We start from the raw sequence: 21,652 nt of genomic DNA, 5'->3' as shown, positions 1-21,652 counted from the left end.
ATATTCTTGGCATAACCTTCTAATTCCTTATTCTCGTCTGGTATGTACGTGCAGCAATGGGTTAATTTAAGCAGTTTACAGACTCTACCCTTCTCGGCGAGTTCGATGTCTAGTGCAAGTCGGTCTTGGAGCACCATAGACCTTACAGCAATTAGTTCAGTGTTAATTATAAGCAAAGTTCCAGATGTGCTCGTTGCCATTTTGTCAGCAACAGTGGCTAACTTTCTAATCTTTTAGCCATTCAAAATGACACCTACTGGTGGAATTATTGCTCCAAATATGTCTCCTGTTAATCCTGCTCCGGTTTCAGCATTTCGCTTTGGTCTATGTGATGGTGTCATTAGTGCATTTATTTTTACTTGACCCATTTTAGGAATTAGTATGCCTAGATTACAAATAACCTCCCAGTCAGCTGGAAACATGAAAAAAGCATTTAGACGACAAATATAGTAGACTCCAGGAATTGCATTCTCATTCCCCTGTAATGCCTGCCATGATCCCCCTGTTAATTTCAATGCGTGTTCCCAACTACTAATCCCTACTTGTCTATTTTGATGTCCTTCAGTAAACACAAATTTTTCCTTTGTGTTGGCTTACTAATCTCCGTTTTGTGTATACCATTGTTTTTCAAAATTGGTTGTCTTTCTTCCAAGCTTTCTCTATAACATCGCTACTTTTATCACTAGTCCAATTTGTTAGTGTATCTTTCTTCTAAACCATTATGCATGCCTTTTCCACTGATCACATTAAACCGGTTAAGTTAATCTGATAAGGCTGTACACCATATATTGACCTACGCGGGAAGAAATATTCCCATACAGTATCCATTTCTTTTGCTTGCAGTAGTAAATTCATGCTTGCTATTAAAGGAATTTGAGAAAGTATCAGTTTATTGTTAGAGTAAAAGTATTTAAAATGTTATCTTCTATAAACTTAGGAAAGCAGGATGCTACATAAAATAGTCTAAGACTACGGGCATATGGTAATAGGTTACTTCTTCTGAAACTGATGTAGGTACGTGTGTGCAGACATTGCAGTACTTAGCATCCATTGCATTAGTGTATTCTTGCACTAATCTAGAATAGAAATTTGTAGAGAAATCTTTTTTATAGCTCACAAAGGAGTACTTAATCTGGTCTTCTAGACTAAAGTGGGTATGGGGTTTAGTAAAAGTCTGTGTGTTCTTTTCAGTCTTTGGTGGTAAATAAAATCCTATTAGTACTATGGAAATCATTATTACGTTTATAATGAAAACTGAACACGTAGTATATTTACACTTATTTCTAATGCAACACATTTCTCTTCGTGTCAGCTTCACGCTTCTTGAGGTCAACAGTTTTTTTTATTCTTTCCTTTTTCTTTTATTTATTAATTATTTTAGTTTGCGCTTACTATGCAGGCAATCCTTAACCCTACTCCGTGTTCTTCACAAATATTATCCCTATTTTTCAATAGAGCAACTCGGTTCTAGATTGATCTTCTGTAAAATAAAAGTACTTAACAGCACATTTCATTTTGTCAATGATTTCTTTAAGGTCTCTTTTTGTTTCGTTCAAATTATTTTCCCCCAGGGTTGTTTTCCAGGTTGCTCCCAAGGAGGTTCTAACAGTTCAGGGTTTATTTTGCACAAATTTTCCAAGATGTTGTTCAATGATGTGTTAACGTAGTATGACCATTCAGGTGCGAAATACCTGCGACAAGGCACCCTTGTTCATTTGGATCTTCTCAGATTTTTTTTCTTTTCGTCTGTGCCACTTTCGTCACTGGATTCAGTGTCTCCAAGTATAGTCATGGTATTCTTGTCACGGAGAAGCTTCTTGTCTGGGCTTTGTTGTAGATTTTTGGTCATTCAGCTTGTCTGTTCACTCTTTGTTCCGGTACTTGTTCCTTCCCCTGGATCTTCTGTTTGTGCAGATACATTTTCAGTGCCACTCTTGCATTGATGAGGAGTCTCTGCTTCTATGTCTTTAGCAACTCCTATTCCGCTCTGGGTGATTTCAGACACTGGAATTTCTTGTTCAGTTGATTGATCTTCACCCCTATCTTTCTCTTGCTGTTGCTCAGGCAGCGGTGCTACTGGTCTGGGTGGTCTCTTGGGAATTGGTGCAGTCACCAGTGCTTTTCTTGCCGGATATAGACCACCAGTGCATCGTCTGGGTTTCTCACCTTCTTAGTGTGTGAGGCATGACTCCAGTTTACAATCCAAATATACTTAACAGCAGTATTTGTCGATAGTTACCTGGAAGGGACCTTTCCATCTGGGCTCAAAACAAGTCTTCCAAACGTGCTTCTTGATCACAACCCGGCCACCAGGTCTGATGTTGGGCACGGTTTGTTGTATTGATCTTGAGTTGCTGCTGAAACCGGATGAGAAATCGAACGGACCACATCAGTCAGCCCTTTGCAGTAATCCAAGATAATGTCTTCAGTGACATTTAATAGAGCATTTGCAAGAACACCTGGGAATCTCATTGCCCTTCCCATCAGAATCTCATGTGGGGATATTCCTGTCTTTATGTCTGGAGTATTTCAAATGATCATTAACACCAAAGGCAAAGCATCTGGCCATTTCAAAGAGGTTGAAGCACAAACATTTACAAGTCAGGATTTGATAATCCCATTCACCTTGTCAACCATTCCAGAAGCTCATTATTAAAATGTCTTCCTCTATCTGACTTGAAAGAAATTGGCATTCCGTACCTAGGGATCAGTTCATGTAATAACAGCTTAGCCACTATGAGACCGTTGTTTCTCCGAATTGGGTAGGCTTCCACCAATCTCGGAAAACTGGCATTTCGATTGTCTAACTGCATCCTGTTGAATGGTCCACCTGATCTTCCTGTGTGTGTCAGTGTAACGTGTTCTCTTTCCTGTATTCATTTGTTGACATATGGCGCAGCTATGACAAGTCTCTTCATCAAGCATTCGAAATTATGGATTAAAACAACTGCTTAAAGCCTCACCATGCAATCTCTTCCCAAATGTGTGTACCTATATTATCGTTTCATTTGTAACGACAAGCTGTCAGGCAAAACTTGTCTTCCATCTGCCAACATCCAAATGTCGCTTGCGTATTTCTCAAACCTGCTTTTATCCATCTATTTTGTTCAGTTTCTGAAACATTTTCCTTGTCTCGTTTTAACTCGTCCCAGGTATCTGACCCTCATTAAGATTGTTAATGAACTCTCTTCTTCGGACTTGCATATGAAATGCCCATTGAATGTGCAGGCTAATAAAGCACAATACCTTGCTACTGAATCAGCATATCTATTGCCCATGACAATATATCCATTTCTACCATGGTGTGCTGCACATTTGACCACTACTACTACCCTGTGCTGTTGTAAGGCTTCTAGCTGATTTTTAACATTATTTCCATTGCTGATTAGAGATCCTGAAGAAGTTAAAAAACAAACAAACAAAAAAAAAACCTCTTTGGGACCACAACTGTTCAAAATCATGGACCACACCAAACCCATATTGATGGTCAGTGAATATTGTGGCTCATTTGTGCGGTTAAACTGCATACTTTGGTGAGAGCAATTAGTTTGGCAACTTGTGCTGAGGTAACTCTTTGAAGCCAGGAAACTTCAACAACGTCACTGATGGTGCACACTGCATATGCTGCTTTTAGTGTACATCATTACCTCTTAAACAGGAGCTATCAACATGGTCAGGCTAAATTAGGGGTCCATCCTTAATGTCAAGTCTGGGTTTAGTGCATAGATCCGAGACATTTAGACAATCGTGTTCGACCTCATCACAGTCAACATCATTTACAGGCAACAAAGTGGAAGGGATCAGTACGGTGCATCTTTTAAGAACTACATTCTAGCAGGAAAAAATATTTTGCTCTTATTTTGCCAAGCAATTGAGTCATGTACTGGGTTTTTGTTCTTGTTAACAATAGCTCCACAGAGAGTGGGACCAATAGTTAAAAGGTATACCATCACTAGTCTTTCATAGACTAGTGCTCACCTCAGCTACTTCTTTTAGTGAGGCAACCGGGAAGAACTGCAGCTATGGGATCAAGGGCTGTTGAGAAATATGCAATTGGTTTTCGAGCATTACCATGAACCTGTGTCAACACTGAGAAGCACGCCCATCTCTCTCACTGCAAAACAATGTGAACTCCTCTGAATAATCAGGCATTCCTAGAGCAGGGGCTTGACACAATTTGCCTTTCAACTCCAGGAATACTTTTGAGCATACATTTGTCCTATTGGATCGTATCTGACACATCATTGCTTGTTAGCTTCTTTAAAGGTTTTGCCATTATGGAAAAATTGGTATCCACTGTATGCAGTAGCCAACCATTCCCAGAAACATTCGGACTTCCTTTTGAGCTTGCGGTGGATTCATCTGCAAGTTGGTTCCCATTGTCTCTGACACCTTTCTAGCTCCTTTCACAATGATGTGTCCCAGATATTGAACTTCTTTTTTTATGGTACTGGAGCTTTCCTGAGACACCTTGTGTCTTTTCCCAGCCAGGTGGTTTAACAATGTAGTGGAATCTTGTTAACAAGCTTCATGTGTTTCTGATGCCACAAGCAAATTGTCTGTGTATTGGACAAGAGTTGACTTGTTGGGCATTTATAGGGTCTAAAGCCTTCTCCTTAAGATTTGATTGAAAATAGATGGACTTTCTGTATACCCTTGTGGGTCACGGCACCATGCTAGCATCTTCTATTGAAATACAAAGGAAAAAAGGTACTGGCATTCCTTGTGCAATGGCACAGAGAAGACAGTCTAGCATAGGTCAATGACTGTAAACCATACTGCAGTATACAAGATCTGCAAGAATATAGTAGCTGGATTCCGTATCACAGGGCAACATGAAACAATTAGCTCATTAATCCTTCTGACGTCCTGCACTATTCTCCATTTCCCATTGGATTTCTGTAAATCCATTATCGGAGAGTTGCATGGACTTCCAATCAGTTCACTCAATATTCCTTTCTCCGGCACATCTTCTATGGCTGGTGTTGCTCCTGGAATAGCTTCGGATGTCAAATGGTAGGGGCTGTACGAGGAAAAACTGCATTTGGTTTTACAGTAACTCAGATTGGTTCTATAACTTTTATTAGTCCGATATATTTCCCTGTTAAATCCTAGACTTCAGGATTCCTTGTCACTTAAAAATCGTCAGGTAATTCTTCACTGTTGAATAAAGGAAACACTCCAATTTTGCTTTTTTGTTTAAGCAATTTATAATCCACATCCTCCTCATGTTTGGAAAGCAACACCATCTGGCGTGCAGTAAAGAGTTCAATTTAACTTGCACAGCAAATCTCTCCCTAACAGATTTACAGGACTCAAATTACAAACAACAAACTGATACTTTTCTTTAAAAGTGCCTACCTGTATGGGTACTTCTTCTGAGATTTGGTTTTCTGAATTGTGTATTTGTAACTCCCACAACTTGAATTGTTTGCCCCCGAGAGAGGTAGATCTGGGCCTTCCACTGTTCTAACTCTGGATCTAGTAGCTCTGGTATTTTATTAAGAATGATATTGGGTGACCCTATAATTTAGCATCCACATAGGGACTATTTTGCTCTAACTCTAAGACTGCGCCAAGTACACAATCTTTCTCCTCTCTCAGGGACTGTCATTGGGAATTATCGGATCCTGAACAATATGCTTGAAAAATGGCTATTGCTGTAATCCATTCTGGTTCGAATTTTGAAATTGTGGCATGGAATATTGAAAATGGTTTATGTTCATTTTTGGTAACTGATTTAAATCAAAACAAGGGTTCCTTACATTTAGGGGATTCATTTGAACTGGTGGGGTGGGCATCATTCGAGTCTGACCTTGCACAGGCCTTTGAGTTTGTGGTGAAGGCATGTTTAGCATTTGCTTTCTTTTCTGTACTTGCATATTTCCACCATTATTAGGAATATATCTGCATTCTTTCTTCCAATGTCTAATTCTGTGACATTGTGTAATCTTTTTCATTGCAGCAATATCTACTCCAGATTCTGTACCCACAGGAACACCTCTACCTCGAGACAGAGTGAACCCCCTTGAACCCCCTTGACTTCCCTGATAACCAATCTGTGGAACAACAACTCCATGCATATTCCCTTGAGAAACCTCTCTGAGCCAGCTTAGTTTGTACCAACATAAATTTTTCCTTAATCTTTTTTTGTTTCATGTCTAGCTCATCGTTACAATACTTGGCGTATATCAAAATTTTGTCTAACGTCTTATTCTGCAACAGATCACACCTTGTGTTGTGTACAAATTTCTGGTTGTAATGCCAGCACAAACTGACACAAAAATTCCCTTATCATTCTCCTTAGGATATTCTCGCCCACTGTGCTGCTGAAACACCTGTAACAAACATTCATAGTATTCATGTACTGTCTCTTTCGGCTCTTGAGTAGTTCTTTTAATCTAAACCCAATCCAAATCTCTTGGTGGCACGCTGCCCTTTAGGAAAGTAATCACTCTCTCATACTTCGACATTACTACAGGAGATGGTGCATTGTCTAGTCTACCTCACCGGTTCTTATTTTGGCTACTGTACTACACCTTACATTCAGACCACAAATCAGCAGGTGCTACTATATAAATTAATGTATTAAAATCCGTCCACAACACTTAAGAAATCCTAATGAAACATTCAACTTGTGCATACCATTGCACTGTTTGTCTCTCCATTTTGGGAAATTGCTTCTAAATGCTACCAAATCACTTCTACTATAAGGAACATGTACATACATTTCTCCAACAATTTCTCAAAGTGAAAATGCTGTTGTCTCCCCTTCATTTTCCTCATCTTTTTTCCTTGCTGTAGCTTCCTCTCTCTTTTTCATCCCATATTTCCTGGCCCATTTGATTACTAATTTCCCAATTTCACTCTATTTGCAAATGCATTTGACTAATTCTAAAATGTACAAACGCATCCCAGAAACTCTCATATTTTCTAAAGCTGGGCTATCTAATTAAACTCTGTAGCTTCTTCGCAGGGTGAATTATTCTCGATCACTCTCGTATTTCTGAGATACTCCTGCCAATTTATCATACACTATAGCTGCTTTTTGTGTGATTTCTTTACACAGGTAAATTAATTCCTTTCTTTAGTATTGTTCAATATGTTCAAGTTCTAGGCATCCCATTATTACTATTTCCAATTCTATCTTTCATTTGGCTACATTTTAATGGGTTCTCCCTTTCCGGATCTCGTCTTTCCACTGTCTTGGTGCTGTTTACCTTTCTGTTCCCTGCTGCTGCTTCTAGCCATGCTGGTACATTTCCTTCTGTGGAAGCATTAATATCACCAGGTGCAATCGAACTCATAAAGACTAAGGTTCCTCCATCTACCAGTGCTTGTACTGTCTGTGGGATCGCCACACGACAATCTGAGAATTTAGTGAAGTCTGAACAAATCCTGTGGCAGACACACCTCCTACGACTTAAGGTGCTGCTGATCTTAAATCCGCATTTGGAGGAGCAGTTCGACATTACTCTGGCCAATATCGGGGCATTTAGGGGGGTTTTCTGGGCTGTAGTATATGTTCCAGTTGTACTGGTCACTGTTGGAACTACAAGTTGGGATTGAGCCAGAGTTGGTGGGACAATTTGGAGTATCTGTGTGGGCCTTTCAATTTGGGCTAAACTCTGGTCTGCAGTTGCCGTTGAGGCATCCGCATCAGCATTATGGTCCTTGTGAACCATAGAAGTAGTATAAGGTGGAGGTCTTGATACCAAAATCTGTTCTAAAATCTCTTCTCCGGAATTTGTATCTGATTCATCCGTGTCTTTCGTCTGGTGATCTTTCTCTTTTCCCTGCTCCTCAGTATCTTTAGCAATAGCTGGATATAGTCTATTTCCCTTTATGAAAACCTTTCCTACATATACGCTGCTCTTCAGCCCATCGAGCATCTGTATAATTCTGCACTGCTCGCCTTGTCCTTGTCTGGTATTTTACCCTCTCCTTTTCTCTTGCAACATTTTCGCATTCATTAAGAGCCTCGTCTCGTCTAGATGGTAGCATCATCTCATGCAATGTTCCCTTCAAATTCTCAAGAATCCTTGTGTTAAATGTCCCCTATCTAGGAAAACTCAATGCACCCTCTTAGTGATTCTACTTCACTGGTGAAGCCAAGATCAAGTGTGTAACCCATGCTCCATTGTTCTAATATGAGCAGGCGTACCCTCTGGAGGTGCCTCTTGCCATTTAGTACTGGAATAGTAGCATCCACTCTGACTGCATTTTTAATCTCTTTAAAACATTTAATTTTTGCAATGCGATGGCCATTACATTTCCAAGCACAATATAATTTCGTTCCATATATATATGTCAATTCCTCGTCAACCAATCCAATTTAAGCTAATAGTTTTACAAATCTTTCCCGACAAATCCAAATATGATATTCAATCCTAACGATCCTACCACAGCACGATACTCTGACATCACCAACCAATTCTAGCGTGAAAACACACTAGCCGACCAATTCCCGCACGAAACTAGATGACGTATCACTCACTCCTTGCAGCAGTTCACCATCCTTTACAATTTTCCTCGCTTTCACACTACTACAACGACAACTTATACACTTTTTGTTTGCTCTTTAGTAAGGAAACAACAGTATCTCAATCATTCAAGAATGTGTCGAATCCTGTTTGTGAAAATAGGTTCCACCAATACCAGTCAATGTTAATCAGTCACAGCAATGCATAGTTTTCTATGTCACTCACACTCTACACCTCAAATCCTACAAACAAGTAGTCTTTTACATATGTACCCCCCTGGGCCTTCAGACTACTAGCAAGCCTGAATACTTTAATCTCTTATCTTAGACAACTTCTTAATACCTTATTTTTCTATTTTCACATTCATACTCGCAATACCGTAATCTGACCCAAACACAGCTACAGCAAACAACGCATTTCCCTACTAATACGCACACCTTCAAACCGCAATCGCCTTCTATTATCTCCTTGTCGTGTCTTCAAGTTCTGGACACTGGATTTGAGAATATGGAGTTTTATTCTGATTTGGGAAATTATTTTCTAGCTTGTTAGTAATTTAAAACCGTTCAACCCTTAAGCTACAACAGCGGTCTCCAACTCCACAGCTTGATATTCTTCAAGACGGCTGGATCTTTTCCACCTTTTGAGAATGGAGCTCAAATCAATATCAAATTCCAACGCTACTTATTATGTTCAGTCAGTAATGAGAGTTTCAGTGAATTTTTAAAATTCAAACCACTAAACCTAAAAAGATAAATAATCTCTTTATTCAAGTTCAAAATGAGGTAAATCGGTTTACAAAAATATCATGAAAAATAATGGTTAAAAACAAACAGAAAATATTAGTGTGTTCCATAAAGGAAATTTACCTTAGGCCCTCCTCTACTCTAATAGACTCCAACCTATCAGTACCCAAGAAGTGTCCTTTAAAAAAGAGCTAGAATTTTATGGTGCATTTAGGAATAGCATTTAGATTTTAATGGAACTTGTCATGAAGAGTAGTACTGGAAAACTCGTCCGAGTCTTCTGTCAATTTAGAAAGTTGCAGTATAATTAAAAGAAAATTTAGAAAACCCCATCAGCAGTAGTTTACAGTGTAAAAGGTAAAAGGATAGTAGCAGCACAATTAGTCTTGACCAGTCTGATCAGCATAAGGCTCTCAACGCATCCTCTAAGGAAAAGGTGGTGAAAGAGCATCTGAAGTCTACTAACTAGGAACACGTATATTAAACACAAAAACCTATGTGTCCATCTTCGGTGTTGAGTAATCTTTACCCATAGGTGAAAGATTTGTCACATCCTTTTTTATTCCCACTGTAACATACGAGAACAGCTAACATTATCTTAGAATAATAAACGAAGGTGCAGTTGTTCTGTCTACGTTAGTTTCACTTCAAGTTCCCTCAAGAACCTTGCTGCTTACTATATTAGCTATGCAAAACTCTACTGCGTAACAATAAACTAGTCTTAAGTAGAAACATTCTAGTTGCAACTTTTAAGGATCTGAATCGTTAGCTTAACATTTCCTTGCATACAGTTGTTTTAATATATTGTAGGTTATTCATCATTAAGAACAAGTGACAGCTAAAATCTATCCAAATGCATTGAGAACATGTACCTCGGGAAGAAAATATAACATTTATTGAAGTCAGCACATTCTACGAGGATGACCTGTTTTCTAAGGCTAATGTGAATTATTTATTTAATACTGCACCATGCCACATTCTGCTAAAATACTTTGAAAGATTAAATAAAGGCAATGGAGAGAATAGAGCATGAATGAGGCCTGGCTTAACTTGAGAAGGACATTATGATGGAAATGGATGCTTACTACATAAGAAAATTAAGCTAAGCATGTGAGAGAGAGCAGCAAATGTTTGTTTCTTTAAGCATAAGTTGTGTACATGCTTTATAAGCTAACCACATTATTTAAATTTTCTTGCTTTATCATTCGTATGTTCGTCTCCAAGTGCTTCTCTTTCCATGCCGATTGAGGCTCCATCTTCTTAATCTGTTGAAAGATTAAGAAACGTGCTCCATCCCTGCACTTAACCATCCACTGCAGTCTGCTCTATTGTTTATAGTAAGCAAGTCTTCATCTTAACAATTTCTTCTCCCTAGCTATAGAGTGCATACTGTGACATCTTTCACTGAAATAGGCGTCTTTTGCTGAAAGTAGAAATAGCATGGTCGACTTGAGGTTTGAGTGGGTTAGGGCGTGGCTGTTCATGCTAACAACAAAGCTGCACTTACTAAAAGTAAAAACAAATCTTAATAAAAGAGATGCTAATAAAAAAATTGAAGTCTAACAAAAATAGAATTGTATTTCATTTCCTGATGTTGTGCATGTCCGCGGATGCAAAACTGTAAACTGCTAAACATGACTAGAGGTAGGCTTGCATATTCTTTTCAGTTTGTTACACTTTTGCTGTTAATCTGTCATACAAGTACAATGCAGATGAACAGCATTCCCACCAAGAGCATTAATGTTGCCTGAGGAGTCAGCGCACTTGTCTAACTGGACTGGTGGAGGAACTACCACTAAAAGAAAAATCCTTGATGGAAGAGGTACTCAGTCAAAAGTGAAGTAAGCTGTACCAGTGACAATAATGTGGACAAAGCGAAAATAATCAAGAATAGAAGCTGAGGGAGGCATATGGGAAGTGTAGAGCAGTTTAGCAGGAGTGTTGTTAGAAAGTCTTGAGAGAGAGCGAGGACAACCGATCATTGGAATGGCAAAATCCATTGTTTGAAAGACCAGTGGGGCAAACTTTGCAGGGGAGCAGTTGGGATTGAGGTGTATATTGTACACATTTGTAGGAGCTTTCTCCCATAACACAGGTTGTCTTCTTCTTGTTTCAGAATGTTTGGACACTTTTTGCAGCAAATGATATTTCCCACAAAGCTCTTGTGGCTGTGTTGTATCATTTCATTCAGTTGTTGGAGAGTAAAAAGGCCAATGTCGAGCAGCGGTTACATGGCCTGCATGCTGCTGGTCTCTATTTCTTGCTGCTGGAGATTCCCGGTGAGTCAATAGGCATTAGGTGCATTATTCCATTGTCTGGCTCTCCCAGCATTTCACAACATGTCACTCCCCTCCCCTCCCCTCCCGCTTCATGTTACAAGGATGTCAGATGTGACCATGTATTTGTTCACTCAAACAATAACATGTTTGCTTTGCTCGATCCACGCAACTCTTTACATTCTTCCAAAGCATTATCTTCAGCTTGTGCATTAAGTGGTGAGGACTGGAACCTGCTCTATTTTATTTTTTATTTTTTATTGTTTTTTTTTTTTAACACTCATGGCATTGGCTTCACTTGAACGTTTAGTAGATGCTGATAAAATAAAAACCATGGAGAATACGCATAATGGTGACTTGCTTCTGAATTGTAGACAGTTTAACCGATAGCTTAATGACTTATTTTTCAACAAAAGGGACGATCCTTTCATACCTCCTTCTGTTAGCAATTCCGAAATGGTTCCAAAGCCATTTCTGACTAGTTAAAGGGGTTTTGTACATTATGGAGAGGTGTCACTTTCACAAAGCCTGATTACAGCCTTTGTGACCACAGACAACAGTTGTACATGCAACTCTTCGTCATTTACTGCCCACTTTAACCCTTTCGCTGCTAGGGAGGTGACTTGCATGGCTCTCACCAGGTTTATATACCCAGACACCTGTGCAAAGCTCAAACATTACAAAAAATACACATTTCCGATTATTTCTCTGAGAAAAAGACCTGGACTCTGCAGGCAGTCACAAATTTCCCACCACCCAGCATCCCCCCAAGTTTCCTGAGAAAAATGGTGCCTCACCAGGAAACCTACCAAACTCAGACATTTCTCAAGACTAGACACTCAGGGGAGTCCATGGAAGTGTGCCTTGCTTGGATCCCCCAACTTTTTCTTACCGGAATCGCCTGCAAACCTCAAACTTGGCTCAAAGTCACATTTTCCTCACATTTCTATGTGTGAAAGTTGTGGGATCACCGGGCTGGCGCAAATTTCCTACCACCCAGCCTTCCCCCAGGTCTCCTGATAAATATAGGACCTCTCTTGTGTGGGTGAGCTAAGTGACACGACAGCAGGGAAGAGACCACAATATATTGTGACTATAATAACTGTGGTAGGTGTACTAATTAGTCTTGGGATCTGCAACCATGTAGAGAACCCTAACAAACCTAGACATTTATTTTTAAAAAAAGGATCCAGGAGAGTCCAAGGAAGTGTCACTTCTGTGGATCCCCCAACATTTTCATACCCAGATTACCCTGCAAAGGTAAAACGTTCAATAAAAACACACATTTTCCTTGCATTTTTGTAGACTACAGGAACCCCATTTGTGTGCCTGTGTCTAATGCCTGCAACAGGAATGGATCACACATGGGCTAATGGTAGTCCTTGCCTGAGGACTATTGTTGATCCATTCCTGACGCCGGCACTAGGTTAAGGCACACAAGTGGGGTAGTGTTTTTCTCAGGACAAGTGGGGGAACGCTGAGTAGGAGGAATTTTATGGACTCCTGCACGTTCCTGTAGTTGTCACAGAAATGTATGTAAAAATATTGGTCTTTCATGTTTGCAGAGTATTCGGGCTATGAAAACATTGGTGAATCCACACCACACATAGCTGCCTGCACTCCCCCAACTGTCTAGTTTTCAGAAATGTCTGGGTTTGATAGTGTAGGAGGCTGGCTTAGTATATGGTGCACATTTATTCAAGTGGTGCACCCTGCACTAATCCAGACAAAAGTTATGATACTTTTAGTGGTCTTAGACAAACATAGAAAGCTCTCAAAGTGCTAGCTGTTGAAAGCTGCGTTCAGGCTTATCTTGAAGGAGTGTAAAGCAGCTAGTTTCACCAACTTTAATCAATAGTCTAAGTTAAATGGTAAAAAACACAGTGTTTATATAAAAGTAAGTATTTATTACAGAACACAGTCACTAACACATTGGCATATCTCCTACCCGGCATACCAACACACTAAACAAGAATACATTGAAATAATTTGGCAAGCAGCAAAACTATACACTGGTCTCCAGGTGGAGACCAAACCATATGTTAAGGAAGTGGAATGCGACCTGCAAAGGAGAACAGGACTGGTACCAGAGGACTCAGAGGAGCTGGGGACACAAGGAACCACCCAAGGTTAGTACCCAGGAACCCAATGAAACCTGTCTGCAGAGTGGAAGCAAAGCTGCGTGCCCAATGTAAGTCAATGGAGAAGTTGCCGTTGCAGTTTTAAAGAAGGACCCTTCTTGGAGTACCACGAAGATACCCTTTGGTAGACAGAAGGTTGGAGAGCCACCCCACCCGTGGATGCCCCAGGAACCAGGTTATCAGCACCAGGGAAGCTGAATGCATAGGGGTGAAGATACGTCAGAAGCTGCCGTAGATGACAATGGGACACTTCGAAGAAGATGCCTCAGGAGAAGACTCTGAAGGAGTCCGGTGGAATCCAAGGGTGGATTCAGGAACTGAAGAACCTGCAAGCAGAGGGGACCGTCTATGCCACTCGGAGGTGACAAGGAGGCATGGAAGCACAATGCTCACCTCTGCGGAGGTTCGGAAGAGACGACAGTGACCTTGTAACCACATCTGTGAGGATCAGGTGATGCTGAGCAAGACCAGGAGCCATGCACGAGAATTCCCAATTCTGATTTTGGTGTCCAGGTGGTCTGTGTCCAGCGGGAGCACCAACAAGCCTTGGTAGCCGCAACAGGGGTGGACAACGAAAAAGGAGCAAACATTGGGACCAGCAAGGCAAAACTAACCAAAGGCAGGAGAGTCAGAGCAGGCCCAAAGCAAGCAGGGGAGCCCACTGAAGCAAAGGAAGACCCTCGGGAGAACCCACAGGCTGACGGCACAGGAGTTGCAAGAGGGCCTCGACCAGCTCACCAATGTCGAAGGCCTATGATGCAGGAGATGGAGGGAGAATTCTGTTCTTCAAGAAGCGAGGTGCTGGATCTTCTTGTAGCTAGAAGGTCACTGGAGTGCAGAGCCAACAAGCCTTTGCAACGGCAAGTTGATGCGGTGCACAGGAGTTCGGTCCAAGCAGCCCTGACGAGAGATACTGTCCACCAAATCGCAGAGAATACCGGTCGGGCCTCTAGGGATCCACAGGACCACCACCTGTGTTGCTGAGCCTCGGTATGTCAGTGGGATGTCAGGAGCAGCAGAGCGGTCAGCTTCATTGCCTTGCCTGCAGATGCAGGAGAGTGACTCCTTCACTCCAAAGGAGATTTCTTCTGGTGTCTTTGATGCCCACAGATCTTTTGGAGAACCTGGATGGTGCACAGACGTAGCAGAACAGCGAGACCAGGAGCAGCAGGAGTCTTCCTTGTTGCAGTGTCTGGTCAAGTCGAAGTCCAAGTGTCCAGACAATTGAAGAGTGATGTAGTTTCAGGGTTGAGTCTGGTCCCATGACAAATTTGAGGACCCACCCACAGGGGAGCCCATAAATACCCTAAGGAAAGTGTTGCAACGACACTGGGGTCCCTCCCAAAGGCGGGGCAAGCGAGGGGGGAGGATACTCCCCTTTCCTTTGTCCATTTTCATTATAGAGGATGCCTGAACTGGCTCAAGCTGGAGTATTCAAGGAGGGCAAGATTTAAGCCCTTATCAATACCTCTTCTAGGGTCTTTTCTTCCCTTAGCGATGAACGCCACTACTTTTGGATCCAGTTCTGTGGTTGAGGCTACCTTGTCTGGTAAGGAGGGGTGTGGGCATTCGGATCTCAGGCATGATCAAACATCTTTGGGTATTTCCTTGCAAAGCCAAAAGTAGAGATACTCCGCAATATGTTGGGTAGGGATCCATTCTGGGGATAGAGGATGTTTGATCAAAAGCGGTTCGAAAAAACTTTTTGGATCCATAATGCCCATCTCTGACCCAGAGGCCTTTGGCGCCTCGTCATTGCTATCATTTCCGATATCTTTAATGTCCACATCTAAGTCGGACATGTCAATTTTGTCCTCCAGATCATCATCGCTCTCAATGGGGATAGTTAATCGGCCTTTTTGTTGCCCATCTGTAGTGCCCGAGGCACCGTCTGAATCACCACCAGTGCGGGAAGTCATAATCAATCAATAAACTTTATTTTGGTTCTTTTACAGACCATAAAAGTACAAATACATTATAAAATACATGTCACACATATAATAAACACATAACAAGTAAAGTGCCAGAATAAATATACTTTCTTCCACAAAATAGAATCATTACTAAAATTGAGGACAAAAATAGTGCAGAATACACAGTGAATTATTACTGGTCCAGACAATTTCTCAATTTAACAGTTAATTTAAAAAAATCCTTCATTTGGAGGATACTGTCACTGTGCAGCAGTTGTAAGTACATAAGTGCCGGTCTGATTTGTGTAAAATGAAGTTTTTTTAAAAGTTACCAGATAGCGCTTGCGTGGGAATTCATAAAACTTACATAAAAATATAAAATGCAGCATATCCTGCGGAGACTTTCCGTCGCAGCCGCAGGGTGCTGCCAGTTTATTAAAAATATCGTTTTTGGTCTAATCAACAGATGATGAAAAAGATTTAACCTAAACCTCGTCTACCCTCTTCTCCCTCAGCGACTGCCACAGCTTTCCCCTGTTTACACAGTCGAAAGCTGAAGACAGATCCATGAAGGCGAGATGGATGGTGCTCCTTTGAACTACAGAAAACTTACTTAATATTAAAAAGAGATTAAGGCACTGAGTTATTGTAGAGCGACCTCTACAAAAACCATACTGAGAAATAGACATGTTTTTTTCCTCTGCCCAGTCAGAGAGTCGCAACAATAAAATTCTTCCTACAATTTTAACCATAGAGTCTATTAGTGAAATGGGTCTGTAACAATGTGGACTACCTTTGTCCCCCTTCTTAAAAACCGGGACAATTGTAGAAACACCCCATGATTGCGGGCACCCATCTTTCACAGCAGCATTAAAAACAGACTCTAGTATAGGTGCCCAAAAGTTAGGCTCTGACTTATACAGGTCCGGGGGGATCCCATCAGGCCCTGGTGCTTTACCAGCTGTTAAGCCCACAATGCCCTCAATAACTTCACCTCTGTTGAAACTAATTGTTTCACCACTGACAGAGAGGGCAGAGCTAAGAGACTCATCCGACGAACAACAGTACAACTTCTTATAATGTGCTTCCCAGTCCTCCTTAGCAATATGGCATTCTAAGCCATCACCCTGTTCCTGGACCAAAAAGGGTTTCCTCATCACAGCCCAGAATCTAGTGCTACACTGCAGAGTAGAAGGATCAAGGCTCTCACTCCATGCCTCTTCCCTAAGGAAATCCTTGTGTCGGGCGATAGAAGTTTTATATATCTTACGGCATAACTGAACTTCTGCCTTTATCCTTGGTTTGGCTGCCAATGCTATTCTTAAATTTCTAGCATCCTTTGAGCATTCCTGATTAAACCATTTAGGTCCCTTGATCTCCAACTTCTTTGCTGGAGCTGACAGCAGTTTTGAAACCTTGTCCGCTAAACTTTGAAACCCATTAAGGACAACCGTGATCTCATCTGCACAGACGACTTTAATCTCTTTGTACAACAGATCTGGAGTGATCATGGACCATCTCAGACGACGTCTCCCATCTGTCGTACTCACCCTACCTAAAGAAAGATTAATTCCTTGTTTGGCTAACCACGGACCCCTCATATGTACAGTGAGTGGGTTGTGATCACTAAACTCACTGACTTCAATAGTAAAGAAACTCACAAAAGACTGCATTGATGATGTTAATAATACATAATCAATAAAGGTTCCCCTCCCATGACCCTTAAAGGTCGGTGTCTCAAAACGCATAATAGGGTCAGATAATGCCATTGTCGTCGTTGCGTCCAGATCATTAAGCTTATCATTTAGATGTTCCCCCTCAATTGTATGTTCAAAATGAAGATCCGCGGATCGTGGACAGTTCAAATCTGTGATACTTTTAAAGAGTGGATCCCCACAGGGATGAACATTAAAATCCCCCATAATCAGGAGGTTATGGGCACAGTCCTTCATAGAACTATTAATAAAAACATTTAATGCTACTATCTGGCTGGGAGCTGGACAAGAATTAATAGCATTATAAAATTAACCACACCGGCCGTACAGTTTTCCCCCGTTAAAACTAGACCAATAATTCCAGTGTTACTTGTTGAGACTCTGCGTACTTTACAAGATAAAGCAACCAAAATGAATATAACCATTCCCCCTTTGGACCTGCCCCTAATAGTTGCTATAGCAGGGACATAATAGGTCTCATACCCTTCGAGAAAGTGATTACAGTCAGTGGACCAAGTCTCCTGCAAGCAGATGATTTGGTACTGCTTAATATACCTAGTCCAATTGCAATCCTCCATCTTAGTGGCCAGACCCGCTATATTCCATGAAATTACATTATTCTGACTTCGTTTTTCCCGGGTTACCTCTGCACATCCCACTTTCTCCAATCTTCCATTTTCCTGACCCACAAACACCTCACGTCAATCACATGACTCTAGTCCTGAAAGAGTATCAAATCTATTCTGCGTTGCGATATTAAAACCTTTCCCACACTGAGTGTCAACATTGTGCAAATATACGTGAAGTCATAAGGTTGGAGCGCTTTGATTTTTTAAGACCTTTTGTTGTATTTTCCCCAGTGCTCCTTTTCCTTAGGGCCTTATTTCCCCTGTCTGTCCCTTCAGGGTGTGTTGAGCTAGTACTTGGTCAGCTTCCTAGTGAAAGGGCCTCCAATATTTTATTAATTGTGTCATCTAATGACCCAATTACTTTATTGATGGCATTATTTATCAAGCCTTCTATCCTCCATGCAGCTCACTGAGGGGTCGAGGGATATGCTGGTAGGTAAGTCGCTGTCAGGCTGTTGAACTGTGAGAAGTAGTTTGTGACAGTTGGTGTGACTACAACTTAAAGAATTAATTTGGTTTCCCAATCTATGAAGATGACGGTTGTAGTCTTCATAATGTTATCTTCCCAATTGTTAAAGATGGCCCCCACCCCAGCGCAATACACTAAGTCCTGTCTGGGAGGTGGTCACACCTCCCTGTGACAGGAAACCGATAGTTCTACAATCCCCTGCTTGAGCTCAGCAGCGGGAGGGCAGAATCGGGTCTGAGGTTGGTAGCAGCACTAGCTTGCTGGCAGATCCTGAAGGGCCGTTACCGGAAATACATTGGGAGTCTCATAAGGAGCCCCCCAGTACATGGGATCATACTTCCAGCACCAGAATTGGTGTTGGGGTATGATTCCAACATGTTTGATACCAAACATGACCAGGTTCGCTGCAGCTACTATATAGTTACATCTCGTAATGACTGATGTACACTATATGTATTAAAATGGCAGACCACACTTACAAAGCCTGGAGAATCGACTCCGGTGTTCGTAGGGGTGTACTGCTCATGCAGGGGCACACTCTCTCTTGTAATCAGGCCTGAAGAGCTTGCCATAGGGAATGACTTGTAGGTTTTTTCAGTACAGTGACCTCTGATACAAGGAAACGTATATCTGTTGTGAGAAGTGCAAGTACCAACTCACACAGGCTGCAATGCAGCCCTGTAGCCACAGTTTAAGTGGATCACATGGGTGGCACAATCTATGCTGTAGCCTATGGGAGACCTTTGGTGTACCTATGCCCTGTGTACCTTAGTCCCATATATTAATGACTTATGAGGGTACACCAGTAGCCAATTGTGGATGTACCAAAGTACTTACTGTGCCAATTTAGGGGAGAAAGCACAAATGCTGGGGTCCAGATTGGCAGGATCCCAGCAAACCAAGTCAAAAACACACTGACACCAGGAGACAAAAAGTGGAAGTGACCATGAAAGCAGATCTACTTTCCTACAGATGAGGATTCCCTTAAATGGTTGTCGTACCTGAAAAAAACCGCAGTTGCTTCCTTTGCAAAACTAGGTCGTTGTGTAATAGATAATTTTGATGTCTCCACGATATGTTTTGGACCCTTGTCTGTCGTGGTCAGTTGGCCCACCCACACATGTGAGGTAGCATTTTTGTCATGAGACCTGGGGGAACGCTGGGTGGTAGGAAATGTGTGCCGGCTTAGTCATCTCACAATTTTCCTACACAGAAATGTAAGGATAAAATGTTTGTCAATGAATCAAATTTACAAGTAGTTCTGGGTAAGTAATCCTTCCGGGAACCACACAAAATATACCACATAATATTCCCAGTTTTCAAAATGATGAGGGTAGACTGTGTTCACCACAGAGAGACTAAGCACTGACAGTAAAAAGCAAAACAACCTAAAAAACATTATTGCACACCCATCCACTAGTCAGTCACAGGCATACTGGTCGGATTTAGCTCAAGGGTAAGTAAATGATTAATTTAAAAAAACTTTATTCACCAATGAATTTACAAAACAAAATCCTCAAAAGTCATTGTTAATAATTTTAACATCAGAATAGAGAACCAGTGACTTGTAGTTGGTGAACTGTAATGCCACATCAAGCCACTAACCACTTTGCAGTCCATTCACACGTCTTTCGTGTATCAGACACAGGAAACGATTCACATTGCCAGCTGCGGGACAAACACAATACAACAATTAAAACTGCGCCATTCAAGGGCCCATCACTCCTGGTCTGTGATTCTCCCCACGCCGCCTTCCACCCTCTCCCCCTGTCTTTCCCCTCTCTACCTCTTCAAACACAACAGGTCTAACTAAATACATCAAACAACTGCCAACTGTGAAAGTGAACAAAAAAATATAAAACGATACAGACCAGTCAATTTACTTTTACTCTCATCGTTGCTCCCAATACGTGAATTGTGTGTGGTACGATTTAAAACCAACAGGAACACATAGCCCAGGATTAGAAGGTCACTCAGGCAGTAAATACGCCTCTCTTCTTTCGTACTTCCCTTCAGACACAAACTCCTTCTCCTATAGGCAAAGGGTTTTTTTTTTGGGCTTTGTGAGGAACGTAATCTGGGAAAGGGGCCACATCCTCCACCACACCAACTCTAGCAACACTTGCCTGCTCCAGTACAACAAGGCTACCTATTACAGACTGCTTAAACTGAACTAAAGTCATCTTTGAATCTGGGGAACTATACTTTAATACGACAAAAGCATTGAAGGTTAGCAAATGAACTTCTCATACGAAATATGACTTACGAATGAAACTGTAAGGCTCCAACCTCTGATCTACTCTATCAACATTACCCATGTGCTTATTGTAGTCTAAAATGCACAAAGGATTGTGCACTTAAGCAACCTGACCCCAAACAGTCACAGATGAAGTACCTTGATCATGAATGGTTGTCAGCATGTGGACATCTCTCCTGTCCAATAAGTTTCACAGCTAGATGTTTACTGCTCAAGGCACTGCATTGTCCCCTCTGATTTTATTTTTTTACATGAATGCTCTTTAGGGTAATCTCTACCGTTAGAGCGGATTGTGCCACATGCACCTGTGTCCACTTTGAGCAATTCCTTGAACAATTGCACACCAAAGTAGAAATTATCTACGTATAAATGGTGACCTTAGTTAAAAAGATCTCTTCCAAGTTCCCACACAGTTTTATCACTGACTCCAAAGGTGGACAGACAACTAGGGGGATCAATTGAAGGATTCCTACCAGTGTGTACCCTGAAAATATAGATATATCCAGTACTACTCTGACAGCATATACATTTTAATTCCATAACCCACCCACTTGCTATGAATGTACTGCTGAAAAACTCAACGGTCCTTGAGCAGGACTAAAGACTCATCCACAGTTGTTTATTTTCCTGGAACATAGATCTCTGGAGAGTGACCTACAAAATTAACAAGGACAGGACGCATCTTGGAGACTGTTACAATCAGGGTGATCCCGTGGCAATGCTGAAGCATTATCAATAAAATGCACCGTTCAAAGCAGATGCCAATACTGATCACGACTCAATGTTGTAGGGAATGTAGCAGTTGCCATCAAAGGGCTCGTAAACCTAAATGATGACTGTGACAGCTTCCTTATCAATCCCATCAACAAAGTTAAACCCCCAGTACTTCTACAACTTGTCCGCATTTTTGTAAGTCCACCAGCTAGCCCTAGAATGACTCTGGCACTGTTGACCCTTGGTATACAGATTAGTCTGGTCAACAGTCTCATGCAAAAATTATTCGTCCGTAAAAAACTGAAAGAA

The 21,652-nt window shown here is 41.3% G+C and overlaps 1 protein-coding gene across 1 annotated transcript in view; it reads left to right on the top strand.

The window, feature by feature from the left end:
* NCAPD3 (non-SMC condensin II complex subunit D3) overlaps positions 1–21,652 on the top strand; it is a 1,141,478-nt gene that overhangs the window by 211,432 nt on the left and 908,394 nt on the right. The window contains exon 3 of the mRNA XM_085646993.1: positions 11,346–11,508. Within this exon, the coding sequence (XP_085503119.1) occupies positions 11,346–11,508 (163 nt within the window). The remainder of the gene's footprint in view (positions 1–11,345; positions 11,509–21,652) is intronic.

Source organism: Triturus cristatus, chromosome 3_2 (assembly GCF_964204655.1).
Source record: "Triturus cristatus chromosome 3_2, aTriCri1.1, whole genome shotgun sequence".
Classification (NCBI taxonomy): Eukaryota; Metazoa; Chordata; class Amphibia; order Caudata; family Salamandridae; genus Triturus; species Triturus cristatus.
Note: the sequence above shows the minus strand (reverse complement) of the source record. Positions and strands in the feature narration are given on the sequence as shown.